Genomic DNA, 18573 nt, shown 5'->3' on the forward strand with positions numbered 1-18573 from the left:
AGGCGGGGCTGTACCGCCACAGAGGCCTGCACTGGTGCAGTGGAGACTGACGGGGCCTGGGCCCAGACAGCTCAGTGAGAAGTCGGGGAGCGCCCCATCCGGGAGACAGGGGCTGTGACCAGGGCGCCTGTCCCCTGCAGGCCAGGAGCTACGTGAGCCGGGGGAACTCACATCTGCCTGGATCCCAGGTGAGGCAGAACTTTGCACATTCTGTCCAGATCTGAACACTAGGTCTCCAAGTAGCAAGTTAAAGGACACACGGGTACTTGCCTAAACAAAAATAATTTATTCCACAGCCCTCCCAAGCAGTGACAGAGTGAAAATCAAGCTTGTGCACAGTGTCGCCCACCCTCTGACCCTTTCACCTCTATGTAACAGGTGATGGACCTTCGAGAGAAATGACGCTCCCCTCACTCCTGCACCCTCCACCTTCAAAGACTAGCATCTACTTTGGAGACTAAAATCAAAAGACAAAGACTCAGCTCCAGGAGGGGTGAGCCCAAAAAGGAAGAGCCACAGCGCATTTGAAGCAACTATTTTTTTTCCCGAGGCTTCACTCTGCCTCTCACAGGTAAGCCCAGAGCAAGACACTAGAGATCCCAGCATCCCTCCTAAATCCCACACGAGCCCCTCATCCAGTCCTGCTAAGCCAGCCACTCACCCCCAGCCCAGTGACCATCACCCGCCCAGCCGGGCACGTCCACATCAACTCCAGCCTGTGAGCTTCCCATAGCAGAGGTCTGGGAAGGCACCAGCCAGAGGCTGTCCTCCCACCAACCTCACCTGGGAGGCCAGCATGACTTCCAGAAGCTTCCAGAAGACCCTACCCTCAGCAGGAGGTCTGAGGGGCTGGAGGGTGGGCGGGCCACGGAGGCCCAGAGGCAACCTTTCCTTCTGGTGAGAAGGCCTCTTCCTACGCAGAGGGAGCGGGATGGCTGGAGCCCTGGAATGCAGTGAGGAGTCCCTCTCCTGCCCACAGCCCGGGGACCCTCCTCAGGAGAAGCCTTGGACACTGTGGCTCACTGGCCCCAATTTATGGCCGAGACCAAGCAGGAGACATTGAAGCTTCAGCAAAAGTGAGGCAGGACTTCAAATAAGCTAAAACAGAGGAATTTGGTGCTGAGAGGCTGGGGGCTGAGCCAGCGCCCTCACTGCCCAGGGCTCCCCTGCCCCTGCTTCAGAGGAACCTCCACCCTGTGCCTGTCTCTGCATCTGTGGAGCACTCATTCCCAGGAGGCCCAACTGGTCTTCCTGGATTTCCCTAGGCAAGGAGGAAGGGGAGAGGAAGGGGGCAGAGGGCTGGAGGAGCCCCTTGGGTAGCAGCTCCCACTCCTGCTGCCCTCCCAAGTCGGACGGTTCAGGCTGCGGGGTGGCTAGCGTGGCCCTTCAGGGTCCTCATCCTGGCCCGGATGCAGGTGTACACAGCCAGCAGGCCCATGAAGGACAGGGAGTAGAGCACCACACAGAGGCTGATGTCCAGGTGGGAGAAGTCCCCTTCCAGCACCTGCAGCCACCGGCCTCGGCTTCGCATGGCCCCGGCCTCCGGCTCCCTCTCAGGGACACTGGCCAGCTGCTTGGAGCTGCGGCCTACTCGTCTCAGCTCGGAAGGGCCTCCGGGGAGGTCCTTCTCAGCCGAGAACTCAGCCAGCAATATGGCTCCTGTGTCTCGCTTGGCTAAAGGTCGCTGCCCTTCTGGCTGCTCCAACTGATCCCTCTGAAGCTCCACTAAGTGCTCGGCAGGGCCCTGGTCTGACCCGGCTCCGGTCACACCGAGGCCAGCCTGTGTCTCCTGAGGGCCACCTGCCCCAAGTCTCTCCACTGGAACATCGAGGGTGAAAGTCCCAGGGGGTTCTGACCCTCGGCCCACCACAATCTCAGCATTCTCAGGGACCACAGTAGAATTTCCGGTCGCCAGCTCCATCTGTGGGGAGCCTGCCATCCTCTGTGCGCCCCTCCGGGGGCCAGGCCTGGCTAAAGGAAGGTCCAGGACGACGTTGTTCTGGGAGAAGTGGATCTTGAAGAACTTGAGGGTATTGCCCAGGTCCCACACAGGCGTCCCCCGGAGTTCATTGTGGCAGGGAGAACAGAGTTCACGGGGCGGCCACTGCACCTTGGGGAACTGGGGGTCCTCGCTGGGGGCACCTGGGGAGAGAAGCACACAGATTGGCTGTGACGCCCAGAAGCCCAGACCTCATTCTTCTTCCGTTCAGAACGCCAGCTCCCTCGTCTGAAGAAAGGGCGCGCCCCTGCCCTGGGACACGATGAGGGGAGACCCACTAATAACCAGCTCAGGCCTCGGCCCAGCCCGAGCCCAGCAATGGTGCCTCTCTGGGTGAGGGGCAGCCCTACCCGACCCCCATGCCAGCACCCCAACTTTGCTGGGAGTGCGAACAGCTCCCTTTCAGAGCTGTCCCCCGTAAACCCTCGTCTGCCTTTGTCAACTTCGCTGCCGGTTTGTACCCTGGACCAGACACGGGAAAGGGCGAGCAGACTCAGAAGAATCCGTCTCACAGTCCTGGGACCGCCTGCCAGTATTTATCTTCTTTTCGCTTTCCTGAAAGTTTCCAAGTCTTATCCAGCGGAGATATATTGCGTTTGTGACTAAAGGAAAATGCCTTTCGAAACAGAGTGCGCGGTGCGTGGCGGGTTCCACAGGCGGCTCCACTGCAGGCCTCTGGGGCAGGTAGCCGTTAGTGGAGTTTCCTCCCCAGGCAGGCGCCAAGGGTGGGGAGGCCTGGGGGCTGGACAGGGGAGAGGACACTGAGAGGTGGGACGCTGCCCCCCAACAGAGCGGCACCGTGGGCTGGGCCCCAGGGGGCCTGGCACCGGCCGCTCGCCCAGGGTCGCCAGCAAATGTGGATCAGTCCATCTGTCTGGTAGGAGGCACCTCCCCTAATGGGCTTAATAGGAAAAGACGTTGCTGGCCAGAATGAAGCAGCGGCAAGTGAAGCAGAAGCCAGAATGGTCATTTTGGGGAGGGGGCGACAAGTAGGTTCCAAGGGTCCGGTGAGAAGCGAGTGAGCGGGCCTTGCAAAGTGAGCACCGGTCTGTACTCGCTCCTGACTGTGATCACTTTGATTTGAAAGGGCCCCACCAGAGCGGGTAGGGTACTGCTTTCCTTTAAGTCCCTCCAAGAGAGGCCATGGCTCCTGGCCCAGCGGCAGCAGCTGGGCTCAGAGGGAAGCTGAGAGCCAGCCGAGGTCACAGGCTGGAGGGTCATTGAGAGCATTTGGTGGCAGGGGTGGGGCGGGAAGGGAAGTGGTGGGAGGAGGGACAGGCATGTGTCTTCTTTTCAAAGTCCACCAAGAGGCCCCAGGAGACCTGGACCAAGTGCAGCCGCCTGCACCACCACCTGCTCTGTTCGGCTCCCTTAACCTCGCCTGCCCAGGGCCTCATCTCCAACCTCACGCCCCTGGGGGGTCTCCTCTGTCCCCACGGACACGCCCGGGCTCCCACCCACAGATGGCTTCCTCCTCACCCGCCAGCTCTAGTCACCCCTGCTTTTGCCAGTTGGACCCATCAGACTCCGGTGCCCGGGGGAACAGAAACGCTGTCGATGACGGAAACTCAGACGAGAAGCCCCTCGCCTCCCACGGGATCCGTCCCTGGTGCTTCCAGAAGGACCTGGTCTTTCTTTTCTGGCTATTTTATCATTAGACCCCCTCCCCAGGCGGGTAGAAAAGGCCAGCTCTCTCCTCCCTACTGGTTTGAGTAAGAGGCCAATAGCCAAGAGGCCGAACCAGGGAGGCAGGAAAGGGACCCCCACAGGCAGAAGGAGGGGCCCTGGTGCAGGGGAGAGAGCACAAGGGCGTCAGGAGGCCAAGGTCTTAGCGTGTCCAAGCCTCGGTGTCTTCATCTGGAAGATGGGTCTAACGGCACTGACAGACGTCAGCAGGGCTGGTAGGGCATGCGAAAGGGCTCCGTGCACTGTGACACACGGGGTATTACCTGGGGGACAACTAGTGTCCCGTCTCCCACCTCTGGTCCAAGACAACAAAGTTCCCCACCTCGTCCTCCCTCTGTAGGCGACTCCGGCCTTGGAGGTGGCCTTCTTACCTGCGAGGCGAGCGTTGACCTTGTTGTGGCTAGACCAGAGCCACAGAACAGCGCCGTCGAGGCTCCCCACCCGGTGCATAGAGGCAGCAGCCATCTGCTCGAAGTGGCCAGCGCAGTCTTGGCAGCCAAAGAAGAAGCGCACGTAGCCCCGGATGGCCTGGAGGACTTCCTGGGCCTTGGCTACGGGGGAGAGGAGAGGCCGTTCGCGGGGGCCTCTCAGGCTGCCCGCCCCTGCCGGTCACCTCTGCACAAGGACTCCATTCCCCGGCCCATCCGATGAGAAGCCCGGGTCTCCCCGCACTTCTCCACCTTCCAGGGGTCACTTTACAGTTGACTCCATCTCTTCCCAAACCCCTAAAGCCCAGTTTCCCTTCCCTGCCACTCATCCAGGCTCTTGTCACTTACTGACACTCAGGATGAAGTCCAACCTCATCGGCAGGGCACTCAGGCTCCTTGAAATGTGGCTGGAGAGGACGGCAGGGGCAGCGTGCCCACCACCCGACCCCCACGGCCCTATGTTGGGCCCTGCATCAGGAGTCCACCCTGCTCTGGCCTGCACGCCCGCTCATCTGTTTCCGCCACCCCCAAATCCCCTCCCACTGGGCCCTCTGGACTGGCCTCTGCTGCAAACTCCTGGCCCTTGAAAAGCCAGTCTCCTCGCCTCACCCCTGCACCCGCCAGGACATTGGCACCCTGCTCTCTGCCCCACACCAACCCCGCGCCCTGCCTCGCACCCCCTCGGCCCCCTCAACTCCACCTCCTGCATCCAGCCCCGTCACCCGCCCACCCACCACCCGCTCTGCGGCTGTCCTTGCTCCTGCCCCGCGCTCTGGACCTCACCCCTTCTCGCCTCCTCCCGTAAATAGTTTCCTTTATTACATCATCAATTTCTCCCTCAGGATGGGATCGTTCCACCTGGTAGAAACGACGACAATCGTGAAACCCCGTCTCCGACCCCAGTCACACCCCGGTGACGTTCCCATCATCTCCAGTTTCTTCCCTGCTTTTCTCTCTTCAGCTCGATCCAACCGGGCCTTTCTCGCCACTAATCCACACACACGGCTCCTGCCAGACAGGTCCCCAGCAACGGCAGCACCGCGACACCCACTTGGCTGACCACAGCCTCCTTCTCGACACACTATCTGGGGGGCTCTCCTGAAATCGCGGTTTCCTTTGCGGGCCCGGCTCCCTTCGCAGAGGTCCGGATGCTGCAGAGCCCAGAGCTCAGGCCTCAGCTCTCCTCTCTGGCCATACACTAATGGGCTCATCCAGTCTCCAGGTGTTATGTGTCATCTACGTGCTAATGGCCACGAGGTGTGTATCTTTACCCCGAACCTCTCCCCACAGCTCCAGATTCAACAGTCTGCCTCTCCCTTCAGAGGTCTCACGGGCGCACACCATTAAGTCCACCTTCCCCCGAATCCACTCCCTCCCACCTGAGTCTTCCTCGGCTTATAGGACCATCACCACCAGATGCTCAGGCCCAGCCACTCCGGGGTCTGCCCTGGGCCGTGGATCCTGTATACTCTTCATCCAACCCATCACTGAGTCCTGTCAGCCCTGCCTTCAAAACACCCCACTTCTCCCACGTGTGCACCTCCAGCTCTGGTCCGGGCCCACGGCCCCGCTTGGCTGCCCTGCTGGCCTCCCTTCCATGCCGCCAGGCCTGCTCTCTGCACTTGCTAGTCCTCGACCTGTGTGATGGGCTGAACTGTGTCCTCTAAAATCTGTGTGTCCAAGTCCTAACCCCCAGGACCTCAGAATGTGACTGTATTTAAACACAGGGTCTTTAAAGAGAAGATTCAGTTAAACTGAGGTCATTAAGGCACGTCCTAATCCAATCTGGCTGGTGTCCCTGGAAGAGAAGGGAATGTGGACACAGGGAAGACGAAGATGGTCATCTACAAGCCAAGGAGAGGCCTCAGCAGACACCAACCCTGACGACACCCTCATCCTGGGCTTATGGCCTCCAGAACTGTGAGAAAACATTTTTCGTTAAGCCACCTGGAGCACAGCACTGGTTAGGGCAGCTCTGGGAAACCAGTTCAGCCTGGAAGGCCCAGATGTGCCACAGCTGCTTCCCCTCTCCGCTCAGGGCCATCTCCTCGGAGAAGCCTCCCCCAGCCCCTCGCAAGAGCACAGCCCCCTTCTTAGGCTCCCGCACACCCACTTAATTCTGTCTTCCTCACAGCATTCGTCATCATAACTGAAACGATCTACTTGTGTGTTTACTGTCCCCTTGAGGCGGGGACTCTTCATCTCGTACCACGGTACCCCACCCCTAGAGCAGGGCCTGGCATTTGGGAGACGCCTCATAAATACTGGCTGACATAGTGACACCCGGTGCCTCTCCGAATGCCCTCTGCCTCTGCGGGCCTGCCCTCTGTGTGGGGTGGGGTGCTCTTCCTTCCCAGCTCAACTCCTGTTCTTCCACTGACTCTCAGCTGCAAATAATACTAATAAATACTAATACTAATACTAATATAATAAATGGACCCACTTGAAAATGGAGTCAGAGCTGCCACCCCAGACGAACTGTCTTGCACACAACTCTGGAATAATAAAATAGGGCAAAATAACCTTTGGACTGGGCCTCAAGCAGCATTACCTCCCAAAGAACTGCTTGCAAAGATGACAAAAAAGCAAAGATTATGACTACTGGACCGATGGCTACCAGAATGAAAATCAGCATCACTCTGAGCGCCTGTCCACACCGACAGAAATGCCTCCTTCTCTCCATGAACCTGCTCCCCGCCCCCCCCCATAAACACCCCTTGCCTTTGTCTCCTAATCAAAACGTTATTTGGGTTTCTGCCTCAATCGGCGCTTCCCAAATAGCTGTCCTCTTTTCTTTTTTAAAAACCTCAAGTGAATGCGCGCTGCCTCCCGCCTTGGCCTTTTATTTTTAGGTCCACGCGACTCACCTCCTCGAGCCCTTCCCGACAGCGTGGAGCTTTCCTTTCTCTCCCCGCACGGCCTTGTTCCCCCTACCCAGCGAAGGGCAGCTCTGCCCACCCGTCTCACAGTCCGCTAAGGGCGGGGACTGTGTCTTCTCCACCTTCGCATCCCCCAGGCTGAGCCAGGGCCCGACAAAACCCTGGTCCCTCAGCAAACGTGAGTCGAACCGGACGACCAGCCTTTGGGGCATTAGGTGGAGGCGGAGGCGGAGACAGTGCGGGGTCGTGAAGCAGCTGCACAGTCTGGGGAGGGGACAGGGCGGGAGGTGCAAGGTGGTTCCACAGCTTCCTCTAGAAAATGATTTCTCAGTGGGAAACGATAAAATTGTTCAAAGTACACGTATCAGCCATGTAAACTGTGAAACAGACACAGTTCTGTTCTTCGTATAAGTATAAATATGGAACCACCCATTTTTCATGAAGACCGTGGCTCTGAAAAAGCCAGGAAAAAGACTCGTGCCCCCCAGTTTGTGGGGCACCACCCTGGGGTGGGGTGCAGGACTGGGTGGCTTCTCCAGGTCCTCCCTTTCTGGAGAATGCTGGTCGTGCGTGACCAGCTGCTAACACAGAGTTCCCTCAAGACGGGCCTGCAGCAGGAAGCCAGCGAGGGCAAGACAAGGCTGGCTGAGTGAGGCCCGGGCCGCACGGCTCCAGACTCACCTTTTTCTTGCGAGTGGTCAACATTTTTCCGAGCTGCCTCCACGGTCAGGAAGTGGAACAGGACCCACAGGGAGCAGGGAAAGCCCCGAAAATGTGGCTCACTCCCCTGGCAGCCAACCCAGTTCACCTTCTTGGCAATCACGGAACCCTAAGGGACACAGATGAACATGAGTGCGTTCGGGGGAAGAAAAAGAATGTGAGGTGAGGTGAGACGCTTCCAGAAGCTCAGAGGTCCGCACACAGCCCTAGGTAAGACAAATGAGGTCCTCTCCCAGACCATCACCTTCTTGGGGCCACCCCCACCTAAGAGCATCGGATCTGTCCTTTTTCTAGCCTCAACCTCCACATCTGTGAAACGAGGGGGCTGATCTCAGAGGTGCCTTCCAGCGCTGACACTCGTCTGTGCGGCTTCGTGCAGCTGGCTGCCGTGCGCACCTCTGCAGACAGCGGTGAGAGCCGGAGTCGGGAAAGGCGCCCTGGAGCGGGCCAGAGAGGCCACGCTGAGCAGCATCACGTGCTTGGAGGCAACAGAGAGCAGTAAAGACTCTCACAGCCGGTGACGGTGGGTTTTAAACTCCAGCCCAACCACTCGCTGGCTTAGGTGAGTTGCTTGTTTTCTCACCTGCTCAATGAGGATAATATGTACCTCCCGCTAATGTGGGGGGCATGAAATGAGATATGCACATGGCAGCTCAGAAACAGCAATTTATTCATTATTAGTGGGAGGACCCAATCAAGATCGCTGACTCCTTCCTCCACGCAAACTGGTGAAGGTCAGAGGTCAGTGTTAACCCCCCACTCCGGCGGTCCCCCGAGATGGGAGGTCTCCAGTCGCTCCCCGGACTCACCTCCTTCCTGTTTTCCAGGGCAGTTTGAAAGAAACCGTAGGGGATTTTCTTCCTCTGCTGCCTCCTGAGCCAGTCGTTCATGGAGTGCAGGAAGTTTTGGACTGAGGGCTGGCCGGGGAAGTACTATGAGGAGGAACAAGTTCAAGTGGAAGAGTGAGAAATCCCCCAGAGAGCCCCAGTGCCGGGCAGGGGAGGGGGTGGGGCGGGCAGGGGGCCGAGGAAGGAAAACATTCTGCCAAGACACAAATGTGGGCTCCCCATCAGCCCGGATCTGGGGCAGCTGGCGAGGTGAGGGGCAGAGAGAGAGGATGGGTGCTAAGTGGGGCCGGGTCCCAAAGGTCTCTGTCTAGGCCACGGGCTCCTGTGCTGGCCCCTGACCACGGGCTGCCACAGGGACGAGGCCTGAGCACCTGGGCACTTCCCAGAGCGGCTGGGAACCCTGGGCCCTGCGGTCCACAGGTGAGCTTCTGACAGCAGCTAACTGACCAGCTGGGCTAGGCTGGCAAACGGCCCTTCATTGGTATTCCACGGGCTGCCGGGGGGACAAGGCAGCCCAGGGGCTTATCGCCAAGATCCCAATCTTGATGGTGACTCCCAGCCGTCTCTGGGGAACACGAAAAGCTACTCTGACAATAAGTCAGCCCTAATCTGATTAGTATCAGCACTGTAAAACCACAGGGACTCCAGGGAGGGGGACAGATGTGTGTGTGTGCGCGCACGCACACGCACACGCACGCACAGTGGGGGCTGAGGCAGGGGGGAGGGTGAGCCAGCGCGGGTCAACAGGGCGACACCGAGAAACGTGCGGAGGGAAGAGAGCGAAGACAGCTGCTTGAGAAGGGCTCTGGAGACGGGAATGACCACTGGACAGCAAGTCCTGCCGACGACCCAGCCCTCTGCGAGAGCCGTCGTCCAGTCTCATCAAACCCCTGGTCCCCCAGAGGGAGAAGGGGCTGGAAAGAAGCCTGGGCTGTGGCACGCTCCCTCTGGGTCAGCCCACACCGGCCTCCGGGCTCTCAGCGCAAATTTACAGCTTCAAGGCAGCATTTGTCACTGCTGTCACCCAGCCTCGGAACCTTGGCCTTCTCGGTCTTCTAAGGCCAGGGCGTCCGGAGGAAGGGTGAGTTAAGGGGCTCTGGGCTGCAGAGAGTTAGCCTCTGCTCAGCAGGAAACGCTGGTGACCACGCGCCACCCAGTGGCCAGTCCTGCCAGCCACTCGCCTGGCAGAGTGAGACAGCAGGGAGCGTTCCAGCTCAGCAGGGCGGGGGCGAGAGGGCACCCACGGGACCTGCACAGCGCCTCCCGACTGGGCACGCCCGGGGTTGACAGTTCCCCGGGGCTGAGAGGCCAAGTGAGCACGTCACCCTTCAAGCCTGCAGTGCCCCATGCACGTAGTGGGTCAGGGCGTGGGTTAGATGAGACACAGGTACAAGTCTCGGCTCAGCCACCCACTGGCTGGAGGGCCTGGGACAAGGCAAGGTGCTCGCCCCCCCTGGGCCTCCCTTTTTTCTCCGCGTGACCAGATGCTGCTTGTACCCACCCCACAGAGTTTGTTAGGAGAAATACAAATAAGCTAATACACAGAGAGCGCTGTGCAGAGTCTGGCACCCTGTCAGAGCTCAAGAAACGGTAGCTGCTACTATCACTGCTCAGGAAGAAGCTACCCAAGCAAGGGCAGGGCCAAGATACCCTGCAGCCTCCAGGGGACATGAGGCAAGGCTCGAGCAGGCCCTGCAAGCCCGTGCCCACGGCCCTCTGCTCCTAGTCCTGAGTACGCCTGGCTTCCCTCTGTCCTCTCCCCCAAGGCCAGCTCTGTCCTCCCTGAGGGCCCCGGCTTCTGGCATGAAGGGCTCCTTCACCCCACACCCACTTCCAGCACCTGAGGGCGGTGCTGCTTAAGCCCCTGCCAGACGCAGGCACTGCCTGAGTCTCTTCCCCTCACACTGACTACAGACAGTCCCACTGGGGGCCGAAGGAAAAGCAGCTTTGAGTCCAGCTGAGAGATGCAAGTGGCTCACAGAAAACAGCTTCCCCAGGAAAATTCCTTCGCAGGGGACTGGGCTGGGAGGCGGGGTGTCTTGTCTCCTGAGGGATGCCTAGAATGGCCTCTGGGTGTCAGGTATGTGTCAGGCAGGAGGGCAGCACACAGAACTGTCACGGACTTTCCCCCTCTGATTCTCTGGGCCAACCGTCCCAGGTCTCTGAGACTCAAAGGCCTCTTTTATCAGGATGGGCTGAAGAACAGAGGCTCGGTGCGGCACGACCTCTGTGAGAGGCGAGAGCTGTCTTGCCCTAGATGGTTAACAGCGTTCTGGATACCTCACACGGAGCTCTAATGTAATCAATCAATCAATCTCTCTCTCTCTCTCTCTCTCTCTCTCTCTCTCTCTCCTCTCTCTCTCTCTCCTCTCTCTCTCTCTCCTCTCTCTCTCTCTCTTGCTCTCGCTCTTGCTCGCTCTCTCTCTCTCTCTCTCTCACACACACACACACACACACACACACACACACACACACACACACACACACACGACTAAGCCAAGTGGGCTAGGCTGGCGAGGTGGGGCAGGGGGACCAGGCAAGCAGGCAGCTCCTGTGGGAGAGGCGCAGGTCACCCTCAGAGGCAGTCCCAGCTGCCCGCAGACTCAGCTGCCCTAAGAAGCTCAGGCCTGGCACCCAGGGCTGTGGGTGGCTGAGTCAGCAGGGAGGCTCTGAAGGGGACCAGGGCCTGGACCTGACTCAGCAGTCCTCAGCGGCCAGAGCCCAGGGGTTTAAGTAGGGCAGCACTGGCAGAGTATCTGGAACCAGAGAGAAGGACGCAGGGAGGCAGTGGAGGCAGGCGCAGGAGGAGGAGGCAGCCCACATCTCCCCTTCGGAGAGGAAGGAGCATGGCAGAGAAAGGGGCGCAAGCTCTGATGCCTCAGTGCAAACCTCCGTCACACCACCTCCCACCTGGGAGGTTAGGCCTAAGGCGAGTCCCTTGAGCATCCTGAGCCTCCTAATTGGGGCTAGTACTCGCCTCCTTGCAGCCAGGTTGGGAGGACTGAATGCCTGACACACATCAGGTCCTCAGTATGCAGCAGCTACGCTTCGCGGAATAGCCACACGGGCAGGAAACCACCAAGGAATAAGGAAACCTGCCTGGGGCCAGGCACCAGGGTCAGACTCTGCTCAGTGTCTGGGAGGGAAGATGGGGGACTCAGAGAAGGCTTCTTTCCTTCGCTGTGGCGTCCATGGGCGTGAGAGGCCACTCTCCAGGCTCACTCTAAGGTGGAGGACCCCGGCAGGCAGAGCCAGTCACTGAATTGGCTGGGGATATCCCCAGAGCAGCTGTCCCAGCCACACCCCTGCACAGAGTTGTCCCTGGCGGTGTGACACTGGTGAAGGGCATGGCTGAGGCTTTAGGGTAGCAGCCCATGGTGGACTGGGACAGCTGTGCGGCCAGATGTCCAGCCAGAAGAGGAGCTCCTGAGGGAGGGACCGGGCTGACCCCTCCAGGCTGGGATGCACACTGACCCTCTGGAGCTGCACGCACCGACGAGGGGGGCCGGGGATGGCTCACCTGGGCCAGCACTGCCATAAACCTTTTCAGGGCCACCAGGCGCTGCCCCTCCAGGACAGAAAACTTGCCCACTTCGACCCGCAGGATGTAGTGCAGTGCAGATTCCAGGTCGGCCATGTAGATCTTGGAGCTGGGGACCCAGAAGGAGGCAGAGAAAGGGGCATTAACCACGGGCAGCCTGGGGAGGCACGGCCAGGGCTGAGGGGAGAGACGAGAACGGTCACAGCGGACAGTCCCACAGTCCCGTAAGCTGCCAGGAACTAGCTGTGTGACCTCAGTATATTACTTAACTTCCTTGAGCCTCAGTTCCTCATCTGCTAGGACGGGGATAAAAATAAATTGCTCACAGGTAGGCAGCTGAGAGGATTAAACACAAGCACAAATGTAAACCCCTCAGCAGCTCCTGGCATCGAGCAGGGATTCCCACTCTGCAGGCCCAGGGCCAGCCCGTGACTCACTGAACATGCTTTCACCAGGCCACTAGTGGAAGGCGGAGCTTCATTCTCTGTTCTGAGCAAAGACCCCTAGGGACAGACAAACAGACCGACAGGTGTACCCACACAACATGGCTCTGGGAAAGCTGGGCCCTTTTTGAGAGACCGAGCGAGGGTTTGGCTGCCCACCAAGCTGGGCATGGCGGGGCCGGGCAACAGGGTAAGTGGTAAGTGTATTTATTTGGGGGCTGATGTCCTCACAGCTATCAGACCTCAGGTGTCGAGCGAGGCTCCATCTCACATCTCCTGGGCTGACCCAGCTCCAGGGGAAGGGCTGCAGGCTCCAAGCTGGCTGCTCTACCCCGTGCCAGAACACTCGCCTGGGGTCTAGACTCAGGGCTCTCGAGGGCTGGTTGCTTCTCTAGCCACCTCCTGAGACCGGGGTTCTGGCCACGGCTCCACAGGGAGCCAGGCCACCTCCGTCTACCTCTCAAGGCCTCAGGGACATCCCCTGTAAAGTGGACTGATGACTCCGGCCCCACCACCCTCCTAAGGTTGTAGGGGGCCAACGAGGTCAGCTAAAGAAGTGGGTACTGTGACCGCCTGGCCAAGTCCTCTCTCTGCTCCACTGTGGTATGCCTGGGCCTCAGTTTACCTCTCCATTCTGGTGTTCTGCCTGAAGGAGTGGCCTCAGGACTAAGAGAGAGAATGTACGGAAGGTACCCACCCAGCACACAGTCTGGCACAGTAAGTGTCAGCTATTATAATAATCTGAGGGACTTGAATAATCATAATGACCATTTTAGTTTCTCTTCCCTTCTCCCTGGGATTTCCTAAAAATCTCTCCACGAGCACTTAAAGTTCCCCATGCCGGGATGCAATTTCCTTCTGGCAATTCCTTCTGAAAACCAGACGACCTTTCCCCCAATTTTCTTGGTGGAGGCTGCCTTCTGATGCAGCTCTGAGCTCCCTGGTCAGCTAAGTCCACTTGGTATGAGGTGGAGTGTGGCCTTGTCTCCCCACCCCAAAAAGCAGGAATTCTACCACAGGAGCCTCGGAGCCTCAGAGAGAAGAGCAGCTGTCTCAAGTTTACAAAAGTATATAAAGGTACAGGCTACCTCAAACAGTAGTGAGCTCCCCGACAGCAGAGGCATTCAAATGAGGTTGGGTACCTTCCTAGAGGGGATGCGATGAAGGGGCTGTAAGCCTTGTGTAGGTAGGGACTCCATCTGCCCTGTACAGTCTGTGGTCACAGTGCCTAGGACTTAGCAGGCACTCGAAACCATTTGCTGAAGAAATCGCTGCTTGCGTGGGAAGCTGGCTTAGAGGCCACAGATTCTACTTGTTTTTGAAGAGTTAAGCTTAAGGAATGTGGGCCTTGGAAAGTATTTGTTCCATCACGAAGGACAAAGTGAATGCTGTTCACAACCCCCGCCCCAGTCAGCAGACACTGGGGAGGCTGCCAGCGGACTGCCACGCATCCAGGGCCCTCCTGGGCCCCCAAAGGCCAAGGCCAGCCCTCAGTGTGTCCGGGCTCGGGGCGGCATGCGCTCAGCCCAGCCCGTGACAAGGAACAGAGTGTGGTCTGAAGGGGGTGTCTGCGAGCCGAGCAAAGGCTGCGGTGGGGAAGGGATGAGGAGAACCCGGCGGGCCTCACCGATCTGCAACTTTCCACACGGTGGGAGCGACCGTGTTAGCGGTGGTTTGTGGGACCGTGGTCTGGGCAGCCTCCCGGGTGTTCTCAGAGAACCTCTGCAGGTAAGCCGTGTAGAAGGACCTGGACTCCACAAGCCTGTGAGGGAGGAGAGCCCAGCAGGGAGGCCGTGAGTACGGAACGACAAAACCCCAGTCAACTCAGCGGCGGTGGCAGGGGGCTCATCTGACAGAGCTCGGTCTGATCTTATCCTCAGTGAGGTCAAAATCGGGGCACCCAGGCTTCACTTTAACCTTTCCATTCACTGCTCACGCTGTGGAAAGCCTCTGCGACACCAGTCTGATGTCAAAACCCCAGCTGGAAAAGCAGCTGACCTGCCCTGCAGAGGCTATGGGACAGAGCACCTCTGGGGTTCTGCCCAGGGACAGGATGGCTGGGTCTGACTACTCTCCCCAGAGACCAAGGGTGCAAAGTGACGGCTGACCTCAAGGAAGCTGCCCGCTCACAAGCTTGCTCTGAGGTACCAGAGGTGACATTATTCCCCAAGGAAATCATATATCAAGGAGTTGATGCACGATTTTTCAAAAAATAGCAACAACAAAAAACGATTAAATTCTCAAGTCCTTTTATAATCCGTTCGGTTTCGTTCCCTCTCCGGACAGAGAGGAGTCCTCAAGGACTCATCTCCTGGTCAGGGGCCCGGGGAGGGAGGGACGTGAGGACCAGCAGTGGCGTGATGGGCCCCCCGGGGAGCTGGCACTGGGGAGCGTGGCTTTCTCCTCCGCTGTCCTGGCCAGATGTTCATCGATGAACAGATGGCTCGGAAGCAACATCGTCACAAACAATTTTCCCCTCCACCAACTCCAAGTGAGGAAACAATGCCGCCTCCCCGGCCAGGGCTGGCACTCTCTGGGCCTGTGCAGAGAGTGACTCCCTCCTGTCCCCTTGCAGCCATCCTGCTTCCCTCCCCCAGCAGAACCCTGACGAAGCCTGGCCCAGCTCTACCCGGTGGCCGGCCCGGTGAGGCAAGTGGCCGCCCTGCCCAGCCTCAGCTCAGCGCGGGACGGCACGAAAGGCCCTGCGGGGCAGCTCGCTGGGCACCGCGGGCAAGCCCGGGCCTCCCTGGCCCTCGCGCCCCTGCCTGCAGGGCCAGGCCGACATCCATCATCTATCTGCCCAGGGAGGGCACCGAGGCACCATCTGGCACCGTTTAACAGGCCATTCAGCAGCGGGAGCCTGACAGTAGGGCTGCGGATGGCCTGATTGTTTTCTCTTGGCATTTTGGAACTGGCTATTGTCGGGCTCCTAATGAACTTTTCTGCAATTAGAAAACCAAAGGGAGGGAGGGTCAGGCATCTCTGGGTGCGTGCCAGGCCTGCAGCCTGCCAACAAGTCTGTCCACGAACAGAGGGAGCATAGGCGGCTGGGGACGAAGGCCAGGGCTGTGGCGGGGAGGGCGCAGAGCGCCAGCGCTGGGTGAGCCAGGGACCCGAGGCGGGACTCCTGAGCTGGGGGCAGCATCCCGTTCCGGTCTCCCGGCGTCTGGAGGTACAGACACAGTCCCACACCGCACAGGCACACGTGTGCTTCTCCTGCAGAGGGTGCTGCTCGCCTGCCCAGGGACTCCTCAGGGGACTCGCGGGAGAAAGGACTCGGCAGCCGCTGTGAAAGGCTGGCAGCCTCTCTAGGCAGGAAGAAAAGCTGAGCACAGGGAGGGAGGAGGAGGGCAGAGGGACACCACACTTACACAGGGACCCGGGAGATGGAGCCGTTCCGAAACAGCAGGTAGCACGATGGGAAGTTGGTGACACCGAACTTGCTCACCACATCTGTCTCCGTGTTCAGGACCCTGCGCACGGCGATGCCTCGACGCTGGGACAAGTCCAGAGTCACCTGCAGAGACAGCAGACATCTGGGGGCCAAGCCACCGGGCAGAGGGAGCCCTGAGAAAACACCTGGGCAGCATCTATTGTGATGAGTGAGAGACTCGCGTCACCAATCGTGTCTACCCCACAGGTAACAAGAGGCAAACCCCGCCTTAGAGCTGGGGCCTCGGAACTGGGCCCACCACACGTCTCGAATCTTCCAGGACAGTTTAAATTTAACACGATTTTCTTTCCAATGAAAGCAAATTTGTAAAAGGTATAATAAAATGTGGGTTCATCTTTATTCTTATATTTATAAGGCTTTTCTATCTGTATTCCAAATCAGAAAAACACACTAAGTCAGACATGACTTTATTTTTAGAAAGAACTAGGAAGGGAATTAGCGAGCATTTACTGAGCATGCATTGTGTGCTGTAGACAGATTGCTTCATTAATCTTCAAAATAATACTATGAAGCAGGAACTATCTTTAGCAGACTGGGCGAGGAGGGGCAGAGCAGTAGAGGCCCGCCGGCCTGCACCTCTCCCTGGCCTGTTTTCCTTACTTGCAAAATTATAATAATAACATTAACAACCTAAGAGGACTGAATGGGTTAATTTTTTTAAAGGCTTAGAACAATGACTTGCAAATAGTAGGTATGTAAGTGTTCATTTCAAAAGCAAAACTTCTGTTGTACATAAAGAAACTGAGGCTTAGAAGTGAAATTGTGTGTCCAGGTCACCCGGCTGGCAAGCGCCTGAGCTGGCTGGGCTATACAAATCCCAGTTCAGCTCTTGGCCACTGTGCCCTCCTGGCCCTCAGACTAACCATCCCCGAGCACCTGTGCATGGACAGAGCCCACGGGAGTCCCTGTTCACTCAGGTACTTGGGGCAGAGGCAGGTGGGGAGGGAGAAGAGCTGATTCCAATGAACTTCTATGGGACAGGCCTGACCCCACGCCTGGACTGGGACTCCGGAAGGGAAAGGCACAGAGCTCTGTGCTCCGACTCATAGCTGAGAGGCCTGGAGACCGTGCGTGCGCAGCTCTCGACTGTGCTTGATGAGTTTCAGGAGGAAAACCACTCAGAGCCAACAGCGGTGTTCGATTTTCTCCTCGCTCTCCTGCCTCGCCTAACCCCCTGCACTGCCTGGAACTTCTCTCAGGCACTGGCTCGTCCCTCTTCCGCATCCAGGAAAAGCCCACACGTGGTCTGGAGAAGTCCATGAGCCAGTGGTGGAACAGTCAGCTCTCTCCATTAGGCCAGGGGAACGGATCTTGATAAAGCACCCACTCTGTGCCAGCTACTAATCCAGGCCCCCTGCCTAAATCATCTCCTTTGACTTTCTCGACGATACTCTGAAGAAAGGTAATTATCACTTTATAGACAGGGAAATGAAGCTCAGCAAAGTTGAGTAACTTGATCAGGACATATCACGTAAGTGACGGAGTGGAAATTCAAACCAGCATGGTTCTGTTAGCTGTCTCACCTGGTAAGGGGCCCCATTTCCTCAGGAGAGACTAGATGATCTCTGATGTCATCTCCCTCCCATTTCGTTTTTATTCCCATTCCAAGGGGTTGGAGTGGGGGGCAGTGTGGGCTCTGGAGGCAGACAGACCTGGTTCAAAGCCCTGCTCTATGAAGCCACTGGCTGTGTGATCTCAGACATGTCATACGATCGTCTTCATTAATTGTGAAGATGAGCATCTATGCACGTCGGCAATCTAATCCAATGCTCCATAAACAGCAGATGTAACAATATTTGGTTTCAATGAGGGGGATAAAAACAGACACAGGACATATGATATAAAACACAGTCAGTAGCGGTATATTAACTTTTGTATGGTGACAGATGGTAACTAGACTCATCGTGGTAATCATTTCACAACGTATACAAATGTCAAATCACTGCTGTATACCTGAAATTGATATGGTCTGTCAATTATACTTCATTTAAAAAAAAAAATATGCAAAGATTTTTAAATGGAAAGGTCCAGCTCCTACACGGCTCGATTCTCCCGGCAGGGGTCATGTCAGTGCACGTGGCCAAGACCCTGGAATTGTGGGAGCCGCCCTGCTCCTCAGCTCACTGGGTTTTCTCTCAAGGGCGACCCAGCAGTTGCAGAGACCCCAAGGGCAGCTCACCTCTCTGCCCAGGTAGGAGCCCTCCTTCTCAAAGATCAGGGCCAGGTACTCTTCATTGTTTCTTGCAAAGAACCCATCAATCTCCTCCAGCCTGTAAGAGACAATGCTGGCGGTCACTCTCTACGGTTGGTGACAATGAAGCAAAACAGTGGGTGACATCAGACGTGGCGGACGCGGTACTGCGAGTGTGTCCGCATGCACCTCCTGTGCTTCCGCACGAGGCTTCATGGAAGTCGCCCCCGCCTGCCACCAGAGAGGGGGAGGAAACCCAACCCTTAGTCTCAAAGGACGATGCCCCGTGACTAACTCTGGTTCTTCATCTCACCCACCTGGCTGATTCGCTTGTTCACTTCATTTAAGAGTGAGGAGTGCGCGGAAGGTGGTCTGGGGAGGGGG

The 18573-nt window shown here is 57.8% G+C and overlaps 1 protein-coding gene across 1 annotated transcript in view; it reads right to left on the bottom strand.

Annotated features, from left to right (window-relative positions):
- Positions 1–263: 263 nt before the first annotated feature.
- QSOX1 (quiescin sulfhydryl oxidase 1) overlaps positions 264–18573 on the bottom strand; it is a gene marked incomplete at its 5' end in the record, with an annotated part of 35801 nt that continues 17491 nt past the window's right edge. The window contains 8 exons of the mRNA XM_011361275.2: positions 264–2142; positions 4057–4236; positions 7674–7821; positions 8522–8644; positions 12081–12210; positions 14172–14306; positions 15916–16061; positions 18178–18268. Coding sequence (XP_011359577.1) covers positions 1358–2142; positions 4057–4236; positions 7674–7821; positions 8522–8644; positions 12081–12210; positions 14172–14306; positions 15916–16061; positions 18178–18268 — 1738 coding nt within the window. The remainder of the gene's footprint in view (positions 2143–4056; positions 4237–7673; positions 7822–8521; positions 8645–12080; positions 12211–14171; positions 14307–15915; positions 16062–18177; positions 18269–18573) is intronic.

The sequence above is a fragment of the Pteropus vampyrus genome, unplaced genomic scaffold (assembly GCF_000151845.1).
Source record: "Pteropus vampyrus isolate Shadow unplaced genomic scaffold, Pvam_2.0 Scaffold65, whole genome shotgun sequence".
Lineage (NCBI taxonomy): Eukaryota > Metazoa > Chordata > Mammalia > Chiroptera > Pteropodidae > Pteropus > Pteropus vampyrus.